This window comes from Dendrobates tinctorius, unplaced genomic scaffold, assembly GCF_039654945.1.
Source record: "Dendrobates tinctorius isolate UK_male_01 unplaced genomic scaffold, ASM3965494v1 ptg000035l, whole genome shotgun sequence".
Taxonomy (NCBI): Eukaryota; Metazoa; Chordata; class Amphibia; order Anura; family Dendrobatidae; genus Dendrobates; species Dendrobates tinctorius.
The window spans coordinates 36,272,580-36,287,756 of NW_027361703.1; the positions used below are offsets into that span (position 1 = coordinate 36,272,580).

Consider the following 15,177-nt stretch of genomic DNA (forward strand, 5'->3'; position numbering starts at 1 on the left):
GTCCAGAGATGCCTGCGGCTCACCTGCGAAGATGGACGTGCGCGCGTCTTTCTGTGGTTTAAGTACCCTTAATTACCGCCTTTAAAAGGCGTATCGGCGGTCATTAAGGGGTTAAAGTGCATTTATGCACCTTACTACGTGTACTAATTCAAAAAAATGGTGACTCTTGTGACAGCCAAAAGTACATGACACAGGAAGTTGAGGAAAGCACAGAGAGAGGTCAGTTGAGTGTAATATCCTCCCCTCCTCTACTTTTTTTTTAATAAATAAATAGTAATTGTAAAAAAATAGCGTAGGGGCCTCCCATATTTGCTAACCAGCCAGAGTAAAACCGACTACTGGGACTGGTGTTTCAGGCTTGTGAGGATCCAATATTCATGAACCTTACCAGCCTGATAATACCAGGCCGCAGCAGTCTGCTTACCTTGGATAGTTAGCAAAAATAGGGGGATCCCCCTACTTTTGTTAACCATCCAAGGAAAAAGCAGAAAGCTGTGGCCTGGTATTTTCGGACTGGCAAGGCCCATGGATTTGGGCCCTCACCAACCTAAAAACAGGGGCCCGGCTCTTCCCATTTGCCCTGTAGCGGTGGCAAGTGGGGTTAATGTTTGTGGGGTTGATATCTTTGTATTGTCTGGTGACATAAAGCCCACGGCTTAGTAATGGAGAGATCTCTATAAGGCACCTATCCATTACTAATCCTATAGTTGTATTGTAAATAAACACAGCTAGAATAAAGTCTTTTATTAGAAATAATGACACACTCCTTTTAATAAATCTTCATTAAACTATACATGCTTCATCTCCGATTTCAGTGACACCATCCTTTCCTGCAAGATAATTAAAATAACAAACAACAATATTCCTTACCTGTCTGCCGAGAAGATATACATACTGTCCCACAACGAGTCCAGCTCTTCTACATCTGGATGCCTTTGGCTGAGCGGTGGCATGATGTCGCCCTTTAGCCTGACATCCAGATCACAGCTGAACTTGAAACCGATGTTGGTGACCAGAGATAACCCCGTCCCCGGTGGTCATGTGCACTTCACTTCTCGCGATCAGTTGATCGAGAGAACTAGTGCACGTGACCGCCGGGTGAGCCACTCACTAATGAGGCAGAAGAGTTACTCTGGACTCCGTCTGGCTTCTAATCAGCGTTGCTCTTCTCAAAAGTGCACAAAACTGGTGCGGAACGTGCTTTTATGCTTGCCTGAGCAGACACCGCCAGATCACAGGCCAGACTGCGTCCACAGTGCCTCCATCTGCCTTGTCATAGTGAACCTTACGTCTAAATGACGTATTTCAGAGAATTACACAGAAACACAGATGTTATCGCTCTGCGCAGAGCGCAGGATAAATGTGTGTTGAGCCTTACTGCAATCTTTGGGAGGCAGCGTGGAAAAATATACAGGAGGTGAAGAATTGGCTTTATTTCTTTTTTATGCTGTTTCTCGTGCGGTATAAGTGACTAGGCGACTTTATTCTTCAGGTCGGTGTGATTACAGCGATACCAGATTTATAGTGGGTTTTTATGTTTGGCTGCTGTCACACACTAAAAGACGCTTTTTATTGCAAATACAAGTTTTTGCATCCCCATATTTTAAGAGCTATAATTTTTCCATATTTTGACCGAGTCACATGAGGTGTTCTTTTTTGAAGATCGAGCTGACGGTTTTATTTTGATATATTTTTTTAATATTTTTTTATATATTTAGTAGCTCCGTTTTTATATATTTAGTAGCATTCTAAGGGGTGCACGCAGTGTGGGGTGCTTGCACGCGCATCCCATCAGCAAAGCATCCCATTAGCTAAGCATCCAGAAGAAGCAGTTATTCCATGGCAAAGAATTAACATCCCTCTTCTCTCTTCACACAGGTACAACTCCCCACCTCTGCTTGCTGTCTCATGTGCTGCAATATACTCTAATGGTACAACTCCCCACCTCTGCTTGCTGTCTCACGTGTTGCAATATACTCTAATGGTACAACTCCGCACCTCTGCTTGCTGTCTCATTTGCTGTAATATACTCTAATGGTACAACTCCCACCTCTGCTTGCTGTCTGTCATCTGCTGCTTTAGCATGTTGCAACATAGTTTAATGTGCCTGCTAAATCTCTGGTATAATTCATTTGTTGCATTGTATTTAATACTTACTGCTTTATATTCATGACTGGGATCGCTCTAGATGTTATCTGGTGGAAGGTTCTGTAGCATATAGATGAAGCCAAGTCTAGTGTCTTTGATAATCTAAACCTGGATTCAGGATTCTGACACTGTCTCCCCTTCTGCGATCTCCCATGGTGGCTTACAATTCTCCCATTCCCCGAGACCAACAAGCTGACTTGGTGGTGGAGTCGGCATACTCCTGTCCCCACAATGCACTTTCCAGGTCATCCCCCCAGCTCCATCACTCTCATTCCCTTCTTTTGAGGTCCACACCATCAGCCTCTTCCGTCCCCTCTCCCTCAGAATAGTGGTCATATACCGGCCCCCAGGCTCACCCACCCAATTCCTTGACCATTTCTTAGTCTGGCTGCCGCACTTCATGTCCTCAGAACTCCCAACCCTTATCCTGGGAGACTTCAACATCCTCATTAACAGCCCCACTTCCACAGCTGCATCCCAGCTTCTATCTGTAACCACTTCTCTCGGCCTCTCACAGCTATCAACCTCTGAAACACACAAAGACGGTAACACCCTTGACCTGATCTTTGTCCAGCTCTGTTCAATCTCCTACCTAGATAACTCACCGCTTCCCCTCTCTGACCACAACATTCTCTCCGTCATGCTCACAAATCCTCGCCCACCCCAGCACACTCCTACCTACCACACATTCAGAAATCTACAAGCCATTAAAGGGGCTATCCGGACTTTTCACATAATCTCAGTACATATCTGGGCTGCAGAATTATGACAATAAGTAATTTACTTTCTGTCACTAGTTTGCACGGTTTTCTAGAAATTCTGAACAGAACGTCCAAGGGGGTGGGGGTGTTATGGCATTGAAATGAGAACTGGTCGTAACCTCCTACTCTACTTCAAACATGCCCTCTATAGCAACAACCCCACCCTCCATAGCTACAGGCCCTCCCCATCCACATGAAGAAGCTCTCAACACAGTAACAAATCTTCCCCCTCTAGCAGCCTCACTGCTGATTGGACAGGCTGCTCCCATCAGTATTTGTGTCATTAGAGACACAGTGCTCACACATACACTGCACCAAATCTGCTGCTGTGTGAAGACATCAGTGACACAGAGCTGTCTCATTCACACAGCAGAGGCTTTGTCACAGAACAGATTACATCAGTGACTGCCATCCCCTGTGCAGATTAGAAGCTGCAGACCCCCATCACTGGCCATCACACAGTCTGTTCTCACTGCTGCCAGCAGCCTGGGACAGTGAGGGAAGGAATTACTGATAATGAGTATTGTAATCATGGAGTGGCCCAGAATACAGGACGATTTTCCCTCCTCACTGGTTTCACTTTCCATAGATCAGTGTTCAGCATGTGTGTTGGGGAGGAGCAGCTCTCTGCAGTGAGGCTGCTAGAGGGGGAGGATTTGTTACTGTGTTGAGAGCTTCTTCATGTGGATGGGGAGGGCCTGTTGCTATGGAGGGTGGGGTTTTTGCTATAGACGGCATGTTTGGAGTAGAGTAGGAGGTTACGACTAGTTCTCATTTCAATGCCATAACACACCCCCCTTGGACGTTCTGTTCAGAATATCTAGATAACCGTGCAAACTAGTGACAGAAAGTAAATTACTTATTGTCATAATTCTGCAGCCCAGATATGTACTGAGATTATGTGAAAAGCCCGGACAACCCCTTTAACCCTCATACACTTTCAAACTCCCTACACTCATCATTGTCCCCAATCTCCTCTTTTTTCTGTCCTGATCTGGCTGTACATCACTACAATGACACTCTTACAAGCACCCTTGACCAAGTAGCTCCCCTCACCTGCTGAACCTCCAAGCACAGAGTAAAACAGCCCTGGCTCACATCGCAAACTCGACTTCTCCAGCGATGCTCTAGGAGTGCTGAAGGCTTATGAAGGAAAACTCGCACACCAGAAGACTTCATCCATTTCAAATTCATGTTAAAAACCTATAATTCTGCCCTTCACCTTGCCAAACAGAACTACTTCACCACCCTGATCTCCTCACTATCCAATAACCCCAAAAAACTCTTTGACACATTTCACTCCCTCCTCAAGCCGAAAACACAAGCCCCTATCACAGACATTTGTCCTGACATCCTGGCCTCCCACTTTATAGAGAAAATAGATAATATCCGTCAGGAAATCCGCTCCCAGTCACCAGGTGCCGTGACCCCCATCCCTTTCTACATCTCCCCTGTCTCACTCTCCACATTTCCCATCACAGAAGAAGACTACATGCACTACTAACCCCATTCCCTTAAAAAATTAAACCCCATTCCCTCACATCTCCTCCAGTCTCTCCAGTCGTCACAACTCGCCTAACTACAATCTTTAATCTCTCCATCTCCTCGGGCATTTTCCCCTTCTCCTTCAAACACTATATCATTACTCCATTATTAAAGAAACCCGCTCTCGACCCATCCTGCACAAACAACTACAGACCAGTCTCCAATCTCCCCTTCATCTCTATAACCTTGGAGCGACTGGTTTACTCCCACCTTACCCGTTATCTCTCCACTCAGTCCCTCCTAGAGCCATCACAGTCCGGTTTCCGCTCCTTATTCGACAGAAACAGCAGTCTTCAAAATGACCAACGACCTTCTGAGAGCTAAATGTAACGGTGACCATTCTCTGCTCATTCTTCTCGACCTTTCTGCAGCCTTCAACACTGTTGACCACCATCTCCTACTCTCTAGGCTCCAGTCACTAGGGATTAAGGACACTGCTCTCTCCTGGTTCTCTTCCTATCTTTCTGACCACTCCTTCAGCTTCTTGTTCGCTGGCTCCACTTCATCTCCTCTTCCTCTCTGTTGGGGTACCTCAGGGCTCATTCCTTGGCCCCCTTCTCTTCTTCCTCTACACGGCCTCAATTGGACAGACCATCAGCAAATTTGGCTTTCAGCACCATCTTTATGCTGATGACACACAACTATATGTCATCCCCTGACCTTAATCCCGCTGTACTACAGAACGCCAGTGACTGTCCGCAGTCTCCAACATCGTGTCCGCTTTCTCTCTGAAACTCAACCTTTCCAAAACTGAACTTCTTCTACTCCCGCTGTCTACCAACCTCCATAAATCTGACATTTCTCTCTCCGTGGATGGCACCATAATAACACCCCGGCAGCAGGCGCGCTGTCTGGGTGTTTTGTTTGACATCAATCTCTCCTTCACCTCCCACATACAATCTCTTGCCTGCTCTTGCCGTTTACATTTAAAGAACATCTCTAGAATCCACCCTTTTCTCACCATGGAAACAAAAGAACCCTCACTGTCGCCCTGATCCACTACCGCCTGGACTACTGTAATGCTCTACAGTATTAATTGGCTTCCCCATCACTCGACTTTCGCCTCTCCAGTCCATCCTTAATGCAGCAGCCAGGATCATCCATCTGGCTAATCGCTACTCGGATGCGTACGCTCTTCGACAGTCGTTACACTGGCTGCCCATTCATTATGATCCAATTCAAAGTACTTGTTCTCACCCACAAAGCTCTCCATTGAGCGGCACCCCATTACATCTCTTCCCTCATTTCTGTCTATTGGCCTAGCCGATCCCTGCACTCTGCAAATGACTTTCGACTAACCTCTGCACTAATCCGTACCTCCCACTCCCGACTCCAAGACTTCTTCCGTGTTGCGCCAATCCTCTGGAATGCTCTACCTCAAGAAATTAGGACCAGCCACAACTTGCAGTTTTAGGCACTCCCTCAAACACATTTGTTCAGAGCGGCCTATCAAGTTCCCTAATTAGTAATTTTGTGTGTAAGTGTGCGTGAATAGCCCATTCACTATCTCTATCTATCCCCCACTCCCTCAAGATGGCTGGACCATCATTGTAAATACACACCTGTACTTGCATCTCCCCCACCTCATTGTAGATTGTAAGCTCTCACTAGCAGGGTCGTTTTATTATGCTTTAATGATTGTATTATTGTTAAAATTGTTACTTTTGACTGTTGTGTTTGAAACTGTTAAATTGTAAAGCGCTGCGGAATATGTTGGCGCTATATAAAGATTATTATTGTTATTATTATTTATTATTTTATTGGTACCATTTTCAGGTGCATCACATTTTTTTATCAATTTCTTTTTCGACTTTTTGGAGGCAGAATGAACAAAACGAGCAATTCAGGGATTGTTTTTTGCTTTTTATGCTGTTCTGCATGTGGTAAAATTGATAAGGCAGCTTTATTCTTCGGGTCAGTACGATTACAGTGATACTATATTTAATGTTTTGCCACTTTTACACACTAAAAACTATTTTCTACAAAAAAAACAATTATTTTTGCGCTTTATTCTGAGAGCTATAACTTTTTTATTTTTTCGATCACGAACTGTATGGCGGCTTGTTTTTTGCAGGACAAGATGACATTTCACAGATACCATTGTTATTTACATTTGTCTTTTTGACTGCATTTTATTCCATTTTTTGTTCGGCGGTATGTTGATAAAGCATAGTTTTTTGCCTCGCTTTGTATTTATTTTTTTACGGTGTTAATTGAAGGGGTTAACTAGTGGGACAGTTTTATAGGTCGGGTCGTTCCGGACGCAGAAAAATGAAATACGTGTACTTTTTTTTTGTTTATTTTTGCATTTGCATAAATATATTTATTTGATTCTTATTTTTTCATTTTTTTGTTATTTTGTGATTTTTTTTTTTAAAAATATTTTTAAAATTTATTATTATAACTTTTTTTAACATTGTCCCTGGATGGGACATCAACTTTTTCTGGCCTAATCGCTGATCTAATTCTCTGAAATGCTTTTCCATTGCAGAGCCTTAGATTTGTGCATTGCAAGCAGGGAGGAAGCATGTCAGCTCCTGCTCTGAGCAGGAGCTGACAGGCCACTATCCCTCAGTGACCCCGCAGCCATCTTTCGGCCTGGGGTCACCATACAGACCATTAGCACAGCGTAATCAGAATGCCGATGGGAGCAGAGAGGGAGTTCCCTCCCACTGCGATGCCCATCAATGTCGCTGTCACTATTGACAGCAGCATAGGAGAGGTTAAACGCCTGCGATCGGTGCTAGCGTGATCTTTGCTGCAGTGTGTCAGCTCTCATATAGAGCTGACACGACGCATTGGTTCAAGGCAGCGCTCAGCATGAGACTGTGCAATCGTGAAGAAGTATATATAAGGCAGTTTGTGGGAACGCTACTCCTACAGCGCCATACATATACGGCACATCGGGAAGGGGTTGAAGAAAATCTGTCACCAGGTTTATACTGCCCCATTTGACAGCAGCATAATGTAGGGGCAGAGACCCTCATTCCAGTGGTGCGACAATTACTGGGCTTTTTCCTGTAGTTTTCATAAAACACAGTGTTATCTGTTGCAGCTACTGTATACTGGTCCTCTCGATGATGAGATTCTTCTATGTAGTCCTTTATACTCATGAGCTTTTGAAAATTCCTGCTCTCAATGTTAATTGGCAGCTTTCTGCCTATTCCTAGAGTTGGTGAAAGTTATCAATTAATGATGATTAAAAGGAGCTCATCTTTGAGAGAACTAGCAAAGCTGCAGCAAATAAAACAATGATTTTATCAAAGCTACAGCAAGAAGCCCAGTAAGTGATACTGTCGGAAGTCAGTTGCAAATGTCTTTTAAATTTAAGGGATTGTCTAGGATTAAAAACATGGCTGCTTCAGAGACAGGACTACCCCAAACTATGGGTTGTGCATGATATTGCAGTTTAGCTTCATCACTTCAACTGAGTTAGGAGAGAGTTGTAATATCAGACGCAGTCTGGACAACCCCTTTAAAGTAACATCAGTATCAGAGACTATGTTGTAGATTCTATCATATAGAGCTCTGGCAAAAATTAAGAGACCACTGCACAGTTTTAAAAAAATCAGCTTCTCTACAGGTCTGACAGCCATTCCATCCAGTGTCAGTTGAATTCCAACCAGAGTACACCTCATTCTACTTAATGTGCTTCTGATTAGGTGATCACCTGAACCAAATCTTATTTAACGAAGGAAATTATTAAAAAAACTCTGCTGTGGTATTCACAATCCTCTTGCAATAGGACAAGCTGGATGGTAAAACAAGTGCTTGTAATATCCCAAAATTAATAGGAATGAAAAAAAAATAATTTTTAACTGTGCCAAAGGAGTTGAAAAGAGAAGTATTGAGTGAGCAAAAGAAGGGCTCAATTCTGGCTTTACTAGCAGAGGGATACAGTGAGCGTCATGTTGCCTCCATCCTTAAAATTTCTAAGACGGCAGTCCATTACAACAAGGTCAAGCAGCAGATATTGGGGACAACACAGCTACAGACTGGCAGAGGGCAAAAATGACTCTCCACTGACCAGGATGACCGTCATGTCACTCAGCAACCGCAGGATGACATCAAGTGACCTACAAAAGGAATGGCAAATGGCAGCTGGGGTGAAGTGCACAGCAAGAACAGTTTGTAACAGGCTCCTAGAGGTAGGGCTCAAGTCATGTAAAGCTAGAAAAAAGCCTTTCATCAATGATAAGCAAAGGAGAGCCAGGCTGAAGTTTGCCAAAGACCATAAGGACGGGACCATAGAGGACTGGAGTAAGGTAATCTCGGATGAGTCTAATTTTCAGTTTTGGTCGTCTAATGGTTAGACAGAGACCTGGAGAGACGTACAAGCTACAGTGTCTTGCACCCACTGTGAAATTTGGTGGAGGATCGATGATGATCTGGGGATGCTTCAGCAAGGCTGGAATTGGGCAGGTTAATCTTTGTGAAGGACGTATGAAGCAAGCAGCATACAAGGTTATCCTGGAAACAGTTGATTCCTTCTGCTCAGGCAATGTTCCCCAACTCTGAGGACTGGTTTTTCCAGCAGGAAAATGCGCCATGCCACACAGCTAGGTCAATCAATGTGTGGATGAAGGACCACCACATCAAATCCCTGTCATGGCCAGCCCAATCTCCAGACCTGAACCCCATTGAAAACCCCTGGAATGTAATCATGAGGATGATGGATAGTTACAAGCCATCAAACAAAGAACTGCTTACATTTTTGTACCAGGAGTGGCATAAGGTCACCCAAAAGAAGACTTTGGCCGACACAGAGTGGGGAGAGATGACGCTCAGACATGCCTGATTTCAGACTGCGGATCACATTGTTCTCTTAGAGAACACAGAAGCGCATAGCCAAAAGAGAGCTAGTGTGTGGGAGAGTCGGCTGAGATGTCTGTTGGCCAAAACATCTGGCTAACAGCCATCTAATGTGTATGGCCGTCTTACAGGTGCACTTACTGGTATAGACTAATTTAGGTCCAATCAGTCCAAAATTGGTGTGTAGATGTACATTTGATCTGATTGAAATCTGTCTTATCTGTTGGGAAATTTATTGGATGTGCATAAAGAGAACCTGTCATCAGGATCATGCATATTAAACTAGCGCTATTGGCATAAAGGCACTGTTATAGTGATTTAATAGCTGCCTTCAGTGTAGAAATCTGCAGCCAGGTTGTTAATTGTCATTACAAGTTTTTTTTTGCCCATAAGCTCTTCATACATCGGAATGGGACTGTGGGTAGGGTCTTTGGCTCACTCACTGCCCTCTGATGCCTCTGGTGTCTTTATCTCCTTATTGTTTTACATTTCATGCTGGCGCTGTCCTAACCGTGGGCGACTCTTGTGCACTGATCTCGCAGTGGGCTTCAGGAAAATGGCGTCTGTTTCGGTGCATGTGCACATTTAGATCTTGGCACAATGACGAGCCGAGATCTCAGCCTGTGCATGTGTGACCACCGGCGCCATTTTTGCAGAATACCACTGGTGATCAATGTGCACAAATGCCGCCCATGCTTAGTACAGAGCCAGCATTCATGAAATGTAAAACAATAAGATAATACAACGCCAGAGTAATCCGAGAGCAGTGAGTGAGCCACAGTCCCATCCCGATATACAAAGCGCTTATTGCACAAAAACCTGTAATGATAATGAAACAACAACCAGGCAGCAGATTTCTACACTGAAGGTAGCTATTAAATCAGTATACAGGGGCATGTAAACATTTGGACACCCCTGGTCAGAATTACTGTAAAGATGACACATTTCCTGTGTATTTTAGGCAAAAATATATATTTTCATCTTTTACATTTTACAAATTCCAAAAAGGAAAATGGGCCAATGCAAAAGTTTGAGCACCCTGCATGGATATTACCTAGTAGCACCCTTTTTTGCAAGTATAACAGCTTGAAAACGCTTTCTGTGGCCAGACAAGTCTTTCAATTCTTGTTTGAGGGATTTTTCATCCTTTCTTCCTTGGAAAATTCTTCCAGTTCTGTGAGATTCCTGAGTCGTCTTGCATGCACTGCTATTTTGAGGTCTAGTCACAGATTTTCAGTGATATTCAGAACCTTCAGCCTGAGTCTTTTGAGGCAGTCTATTGTGGGTTTTGACTTCAGCTTTTTTACAGATGGTGCTGTGTGCATCAAGAATTTGTTGAAATTCCATTGAATCTATTCTTCCCTCTACCTGTGAAATGTTCCCTGTACCACTGGCTGCAACATAACCCCAAACCATTATTAATCCACCTCCATGCTTAATGGTTGGCGAGATGTTCTTTTCCTGAAATTCTGTGCCCTTTTCTCTCCACACATACCTTTGATCATTGTGGTCAAAGAGTTAATTTTAACCTCATCGGTCCACAGGACTTGTTTCCAAAATGCATCAGGTTTGTTTAGCTGTCCTTTTGCATACTTCTGACTCAGAATTTTATGATCAGGATGCAGGAGAGGTTTTCTTCTAATGACTCTTTCATGAAGGCCATATTTGTGGAGGTGTCTCTGAACAGTAGAACAATGTACCACAATTCTAGAGTCTGCTACATATTTCTGAAGGCCTTTTGCAGTAAAGTGGGTGTTCTGATTTGCCTTTCTAGCAGTCCTATGAGTGGTTCTCACTGAAATTTTGCCTGGTCTTTCAGACCTAATCTTCACCGTCACTGCCATTTCTTAATTGCATTTCGAACAGAGGAAAAGGCAACTTGAAATCGCTTTGCTATCTTCTTATAGCCTTCTCCTGCTTTGTGGGCCTCCACCATTTTCTTTTTCAGAGTGCTAGGCAGCTGCTTAGAAGACCCCATGACTGCTCTTTTTGGCACAGTGTTAGAGGAGGCTGGGTCTTTATAAAGCTGGGAAATTTGCATTTACCTGGCCTTTCCTATTGGTGATAGTGAACAAGCCATAACCGTAACAGGCTAATTTAGGTCAGAAACTTTAGTCAAAATTATGTGCGCACACAAATCTCCAAGGGTGCCTAAACACTTGCATCGGCCCATTTTCCTTTTTGTAATTTTTGAAATGTAAAAAAATGAAATTTTTTTTTTTTTACGCAAAATACAAAGGAATTGTGTCATTTTTAACTTTAGGCCTTTTAGAGATCATTTCAACTTGCTTAACTGTTCACAATAACAGTAATTTTGACCAGGGGTGCCCAAACTTTTACATGCCACTGTAACAGTTCCTTTAATGCACATAGTTTTAGTTTAACATGCATGATCATGGTGACAGGTTCTCTTTTAAAAACTGTCCGTTAAGCACAATGATTGTGACAGGTAGGCCGGGGTCACACTTGCAACTGCAATGCGAGAAACTCGCGCATCAACACCCGGCACTGCCACCGGCACTCGGACCGGAGCGCTCAGCTGCATAGAAATACTTGCAGCAGCACACTCCGGTCCCCAGTGCTGGCGGCAGTGCCGGGTATTGAGGCGAGAGACTCGGGCGAGTTTGTCGCATTGCAGTTGCAAGTGTGACCCCAGCCGTAAGCTGATATCTGAAAGACAACTCCATTATAAGGAATAGGACTGTTTTATAGGACAATTACAACAGATGAGGAAGAAGAGAATATCTGTTGGTGTAAATGGCTGAAGACCCATTTGCACTGCACGATTATCATGAACAAGTGTTCCTAGGAACGCAGCTTTACCAATGATCATGCTGTGTTAACAGGCTACCAATTACCTGACGAAGTAGCAAAATTTGTGTTCATCAGGTGAAATGATCTCTTGGTCTCCATAGAAGATCATTGTTCTCAGTAGCAAATCACCCGGTGTAAACAGGACGCAAGCTGCTGAGAACAATGGCAGCCTATGTACACTTAACCATCTATTACAGATTCTTCAGTGCGCATGTGACCCTAAGGCTAGTTTCACATTTGCGCTTTTGAGCGCAGCGACGGCCTGCGCACGCCCGCCGCTAAGCCCTGCCCCCTGCTGCGCCTCCGCCGGTAGCTCCGCCTACCGGCGCATGACGCTGCATGCGTCCTGCGTCCCCTATCTTTATCACTGGGGGAGCAGGCCGTGCGCAGTATGCATTTGGCGGCGCATGCGTCCTTTTCACGGTGCGCCGACCAGCGCCAAACGCAACCTGCTGCAGTTTGGCTGCGCTTGGCGCACCGTGAAAAGGACGTATGCGCCGCCAAACGCATACTGCGCATGGCCTGCACCTCCAGTGATAAAGATAGGGGACGCAGGACGCATGCAGCGTCATGCGCCGGTAGGCGGAGCTACCGGCGGAGGCGCAGCAGGGGGCGGGGCTTAGCGGCGGCCGTGCGCAGGCCGTCGCGCTCAAAAGCGCAAATGTGAAACTAGCTTAAGCTAGACAAATTTTATAATCTGTAAGATTAATCTGACTGATCGGGGATCTGAGCATGTAAATGCAGTTTAAGACCTAAAGGATGAATAACAGCAAGAAGAGATTTAAAAAAATGTAAAGGGAAGATGTCATTTCCGATAACGCTATTAACCTGCTCAGCAGTGGACCAGCGTAGAGCCGGCTGTCAGTCAGTGCTGAGCAGGAAACACTGGCATGACTGAAAGTCGGCGGCTCCCAGGAGAAATGAAGTTCATTTTGTCCCAGGCGCCACACCTGCAGATTAACCCTATGTCTACAGATTATCAATGATATTGGACCTAACAGGTCCCCTTTAAGGATTTAATACCAAAAGTATATTAGAAAATGGTAACACACTCCATTACATAATGAAGGCTAACACCATAATACCCATATAAAAGCTACAAACCCCCATTGTACCTGAATGCCGCGGAATAAAACAGCGTTTAGAATTGGTCCACTTTTAATTCAAAAGGAAAACCCTTTCCATTGTTCTGTTTAAAGTAGTTTGCATGGTTCACAGTGTAAGAAAATAGGAATTGTTAGGTCACAAAGCTTGTAAACTGTATTGGCCTGGCTGATAGGAGGTACATGGTCTCCTCTAGGAATATGTCACTATCCTTCTATCTCTCCTAGAAAGTCCAGAAAGAAGGAGCACTAGTAGTAGAAGGCTCCAGTGTTACACATAGCGGATCCGGAGCAGCACCTTGGACAGCAGGTCCTGGTAGAAGCTAAGAAATATCCACCCTGGTAAGTACATCAGGGTCACCAGGCCCATGAAGTTCAGAGGGTAATGCGAGTAGTCCCAGGAACAAGCATTGCAGGTGCGGAGCCCCAGACCCCAGGAGAACTCCCAGGTGTAGACGAAGAGGATGTAGACCGGGAGTCTCCTCCAGGCGCCCCAGCCTCGGCCATAGCACAGGTAGAAGAAGAGCCTCTCCACCATCAGGCTGCAGCTGCCGTACATGAAGAAGGACCACAGCGACGTGTGGCCGCTCACCGGGCAGCCCGGCGCCTCCAGCAGGCTGAAGGCGGACGTGAAGAACACTTCGTCCATGAAGCCATGCATCCCGAAGAAGAGGAAGCGCAGGCTGAGGGGCAGCCGGTGGGCAGCAGCGGGGCAGCCCTCTCCTCCCGGCCCGTCCCAGCTGTGGGCAGCGGGGCAGCCCTCTCCTCCCGGCCCGTCCCAGCTGTGGGCAGCGGGGCAGCCCTCTCCTCCCGGCCCGCCCCAGCTCTGGTACTGCAGCCTCAGGACGCTCCGGAGCAGCACCTGCGAGTAGTAGAGGGCCAGCGCGTACTGCAGCCCCAGCTCCGCCGCACTCAGCGCCCGCTCCTGGGGGCAGCACTGCAGCAGCGTCCTCCGGAGCAGGATCTGCAGGCCCACGAACACCGAGGGGTAGAAGACGAAGTGGAAAGCCAGGGCATTGTCCGGGAAGCTCTTCCGCTGCAGGTAGAGCTTCTCCAGGGCCAGGTGGGCAAGGGCATGCAGCAAGCAGCGGTACGGGGAGGAGAAGCCCAGCAGCTGGTAGTCCTGGCGGTGAGGGAAGCGCCGGATGCAGGAGCTCAGCACGTCCAGGGTCAGGCCGTGCATGCCGTAGAAATACAGCCTCATCCATAGCGGCAGGGGCTGGGAGATGGCCACCGCGGGAGCCTTCACCCGGGCTCGGACCACCTGCCGCCGCCAGGCGCCCTGGTTCCTGCCCATACTGCCCGGTGTCAGAGCCGCATAGTGATGCCCCGTGCCTCAGTCCGGAGCGGGACCCGGCGCCGCATCCAGCGCCCCTCCTCGTGTGGACAGTAGTCAGAGGAAGCCCACCCCCGGCACAGATACCCCCTGCACAGGCACCTCCACCCCCCCGCACAGATACCCCCTGCACAGGCACCTCCACCCCCCCGCACAGATACCCCCTGCACAGGCACCTCCACCCCCCCCGCACAGATACCCCCTGCACAGGCACCTCCACCCCCCCGCACAGATACCCCCTGCACAGGCACCTCCACCCCCAGCACAGGCACCTCCACCCCCGGCACAGATACCCCCTGCACAGGCACCTCCACCCCCGGCACAGATACCCCCTGCACAGGCACCTCCACCCCCAGCACAGGCACCTCCACCCCTGGCACAGATACCCCCCTGCACAGGCACCTCCACCCCCCGCACAGATACCCCCCTGCACAGGCACCTCCACCCCCCGCACAGATACCCCCCTGCACAGGCACCTCCACCCCCGGCACAGATACCCCCCTGCACAGGCACCTCCACCCCCGGCACAGATACCCCCTGCACAGGCACCTCCACCCCCGGCACAGATACCCCCTGCACAGGCACCTCCACCCCCCGGCACAGGCACCTCCACCCCCCCGCACAGATACCCCCTGCACAGGCACCTCCACCCCCCCGC

General features: G+C 47.0%; 1 protein-coding gene across 1 annotated transcript; it reads right to left on the reverse strand.

Moving 5' to 3' along the window:
- Positions 1-13,170: 13,170 nt before the first annotated feature.
- TMEM229A (transmembrane protein 229A) lies at positions 13,171-14,597 on the reverse strand. The gene has a single exon (XM_073573415.1). It carries the CDS (start codon positions 14,478-14,480, stop codon positions 13,455-13,457), a length of 1,026 nt encoding a protein of 341 aa, XP_073429516.1. The 5' UTR covers positions 14,481-14,597; the 3' UTR covers positions 13,171-13,454.
- Positions 14,598-15,177: the final 580 nt, after the last annotated feature.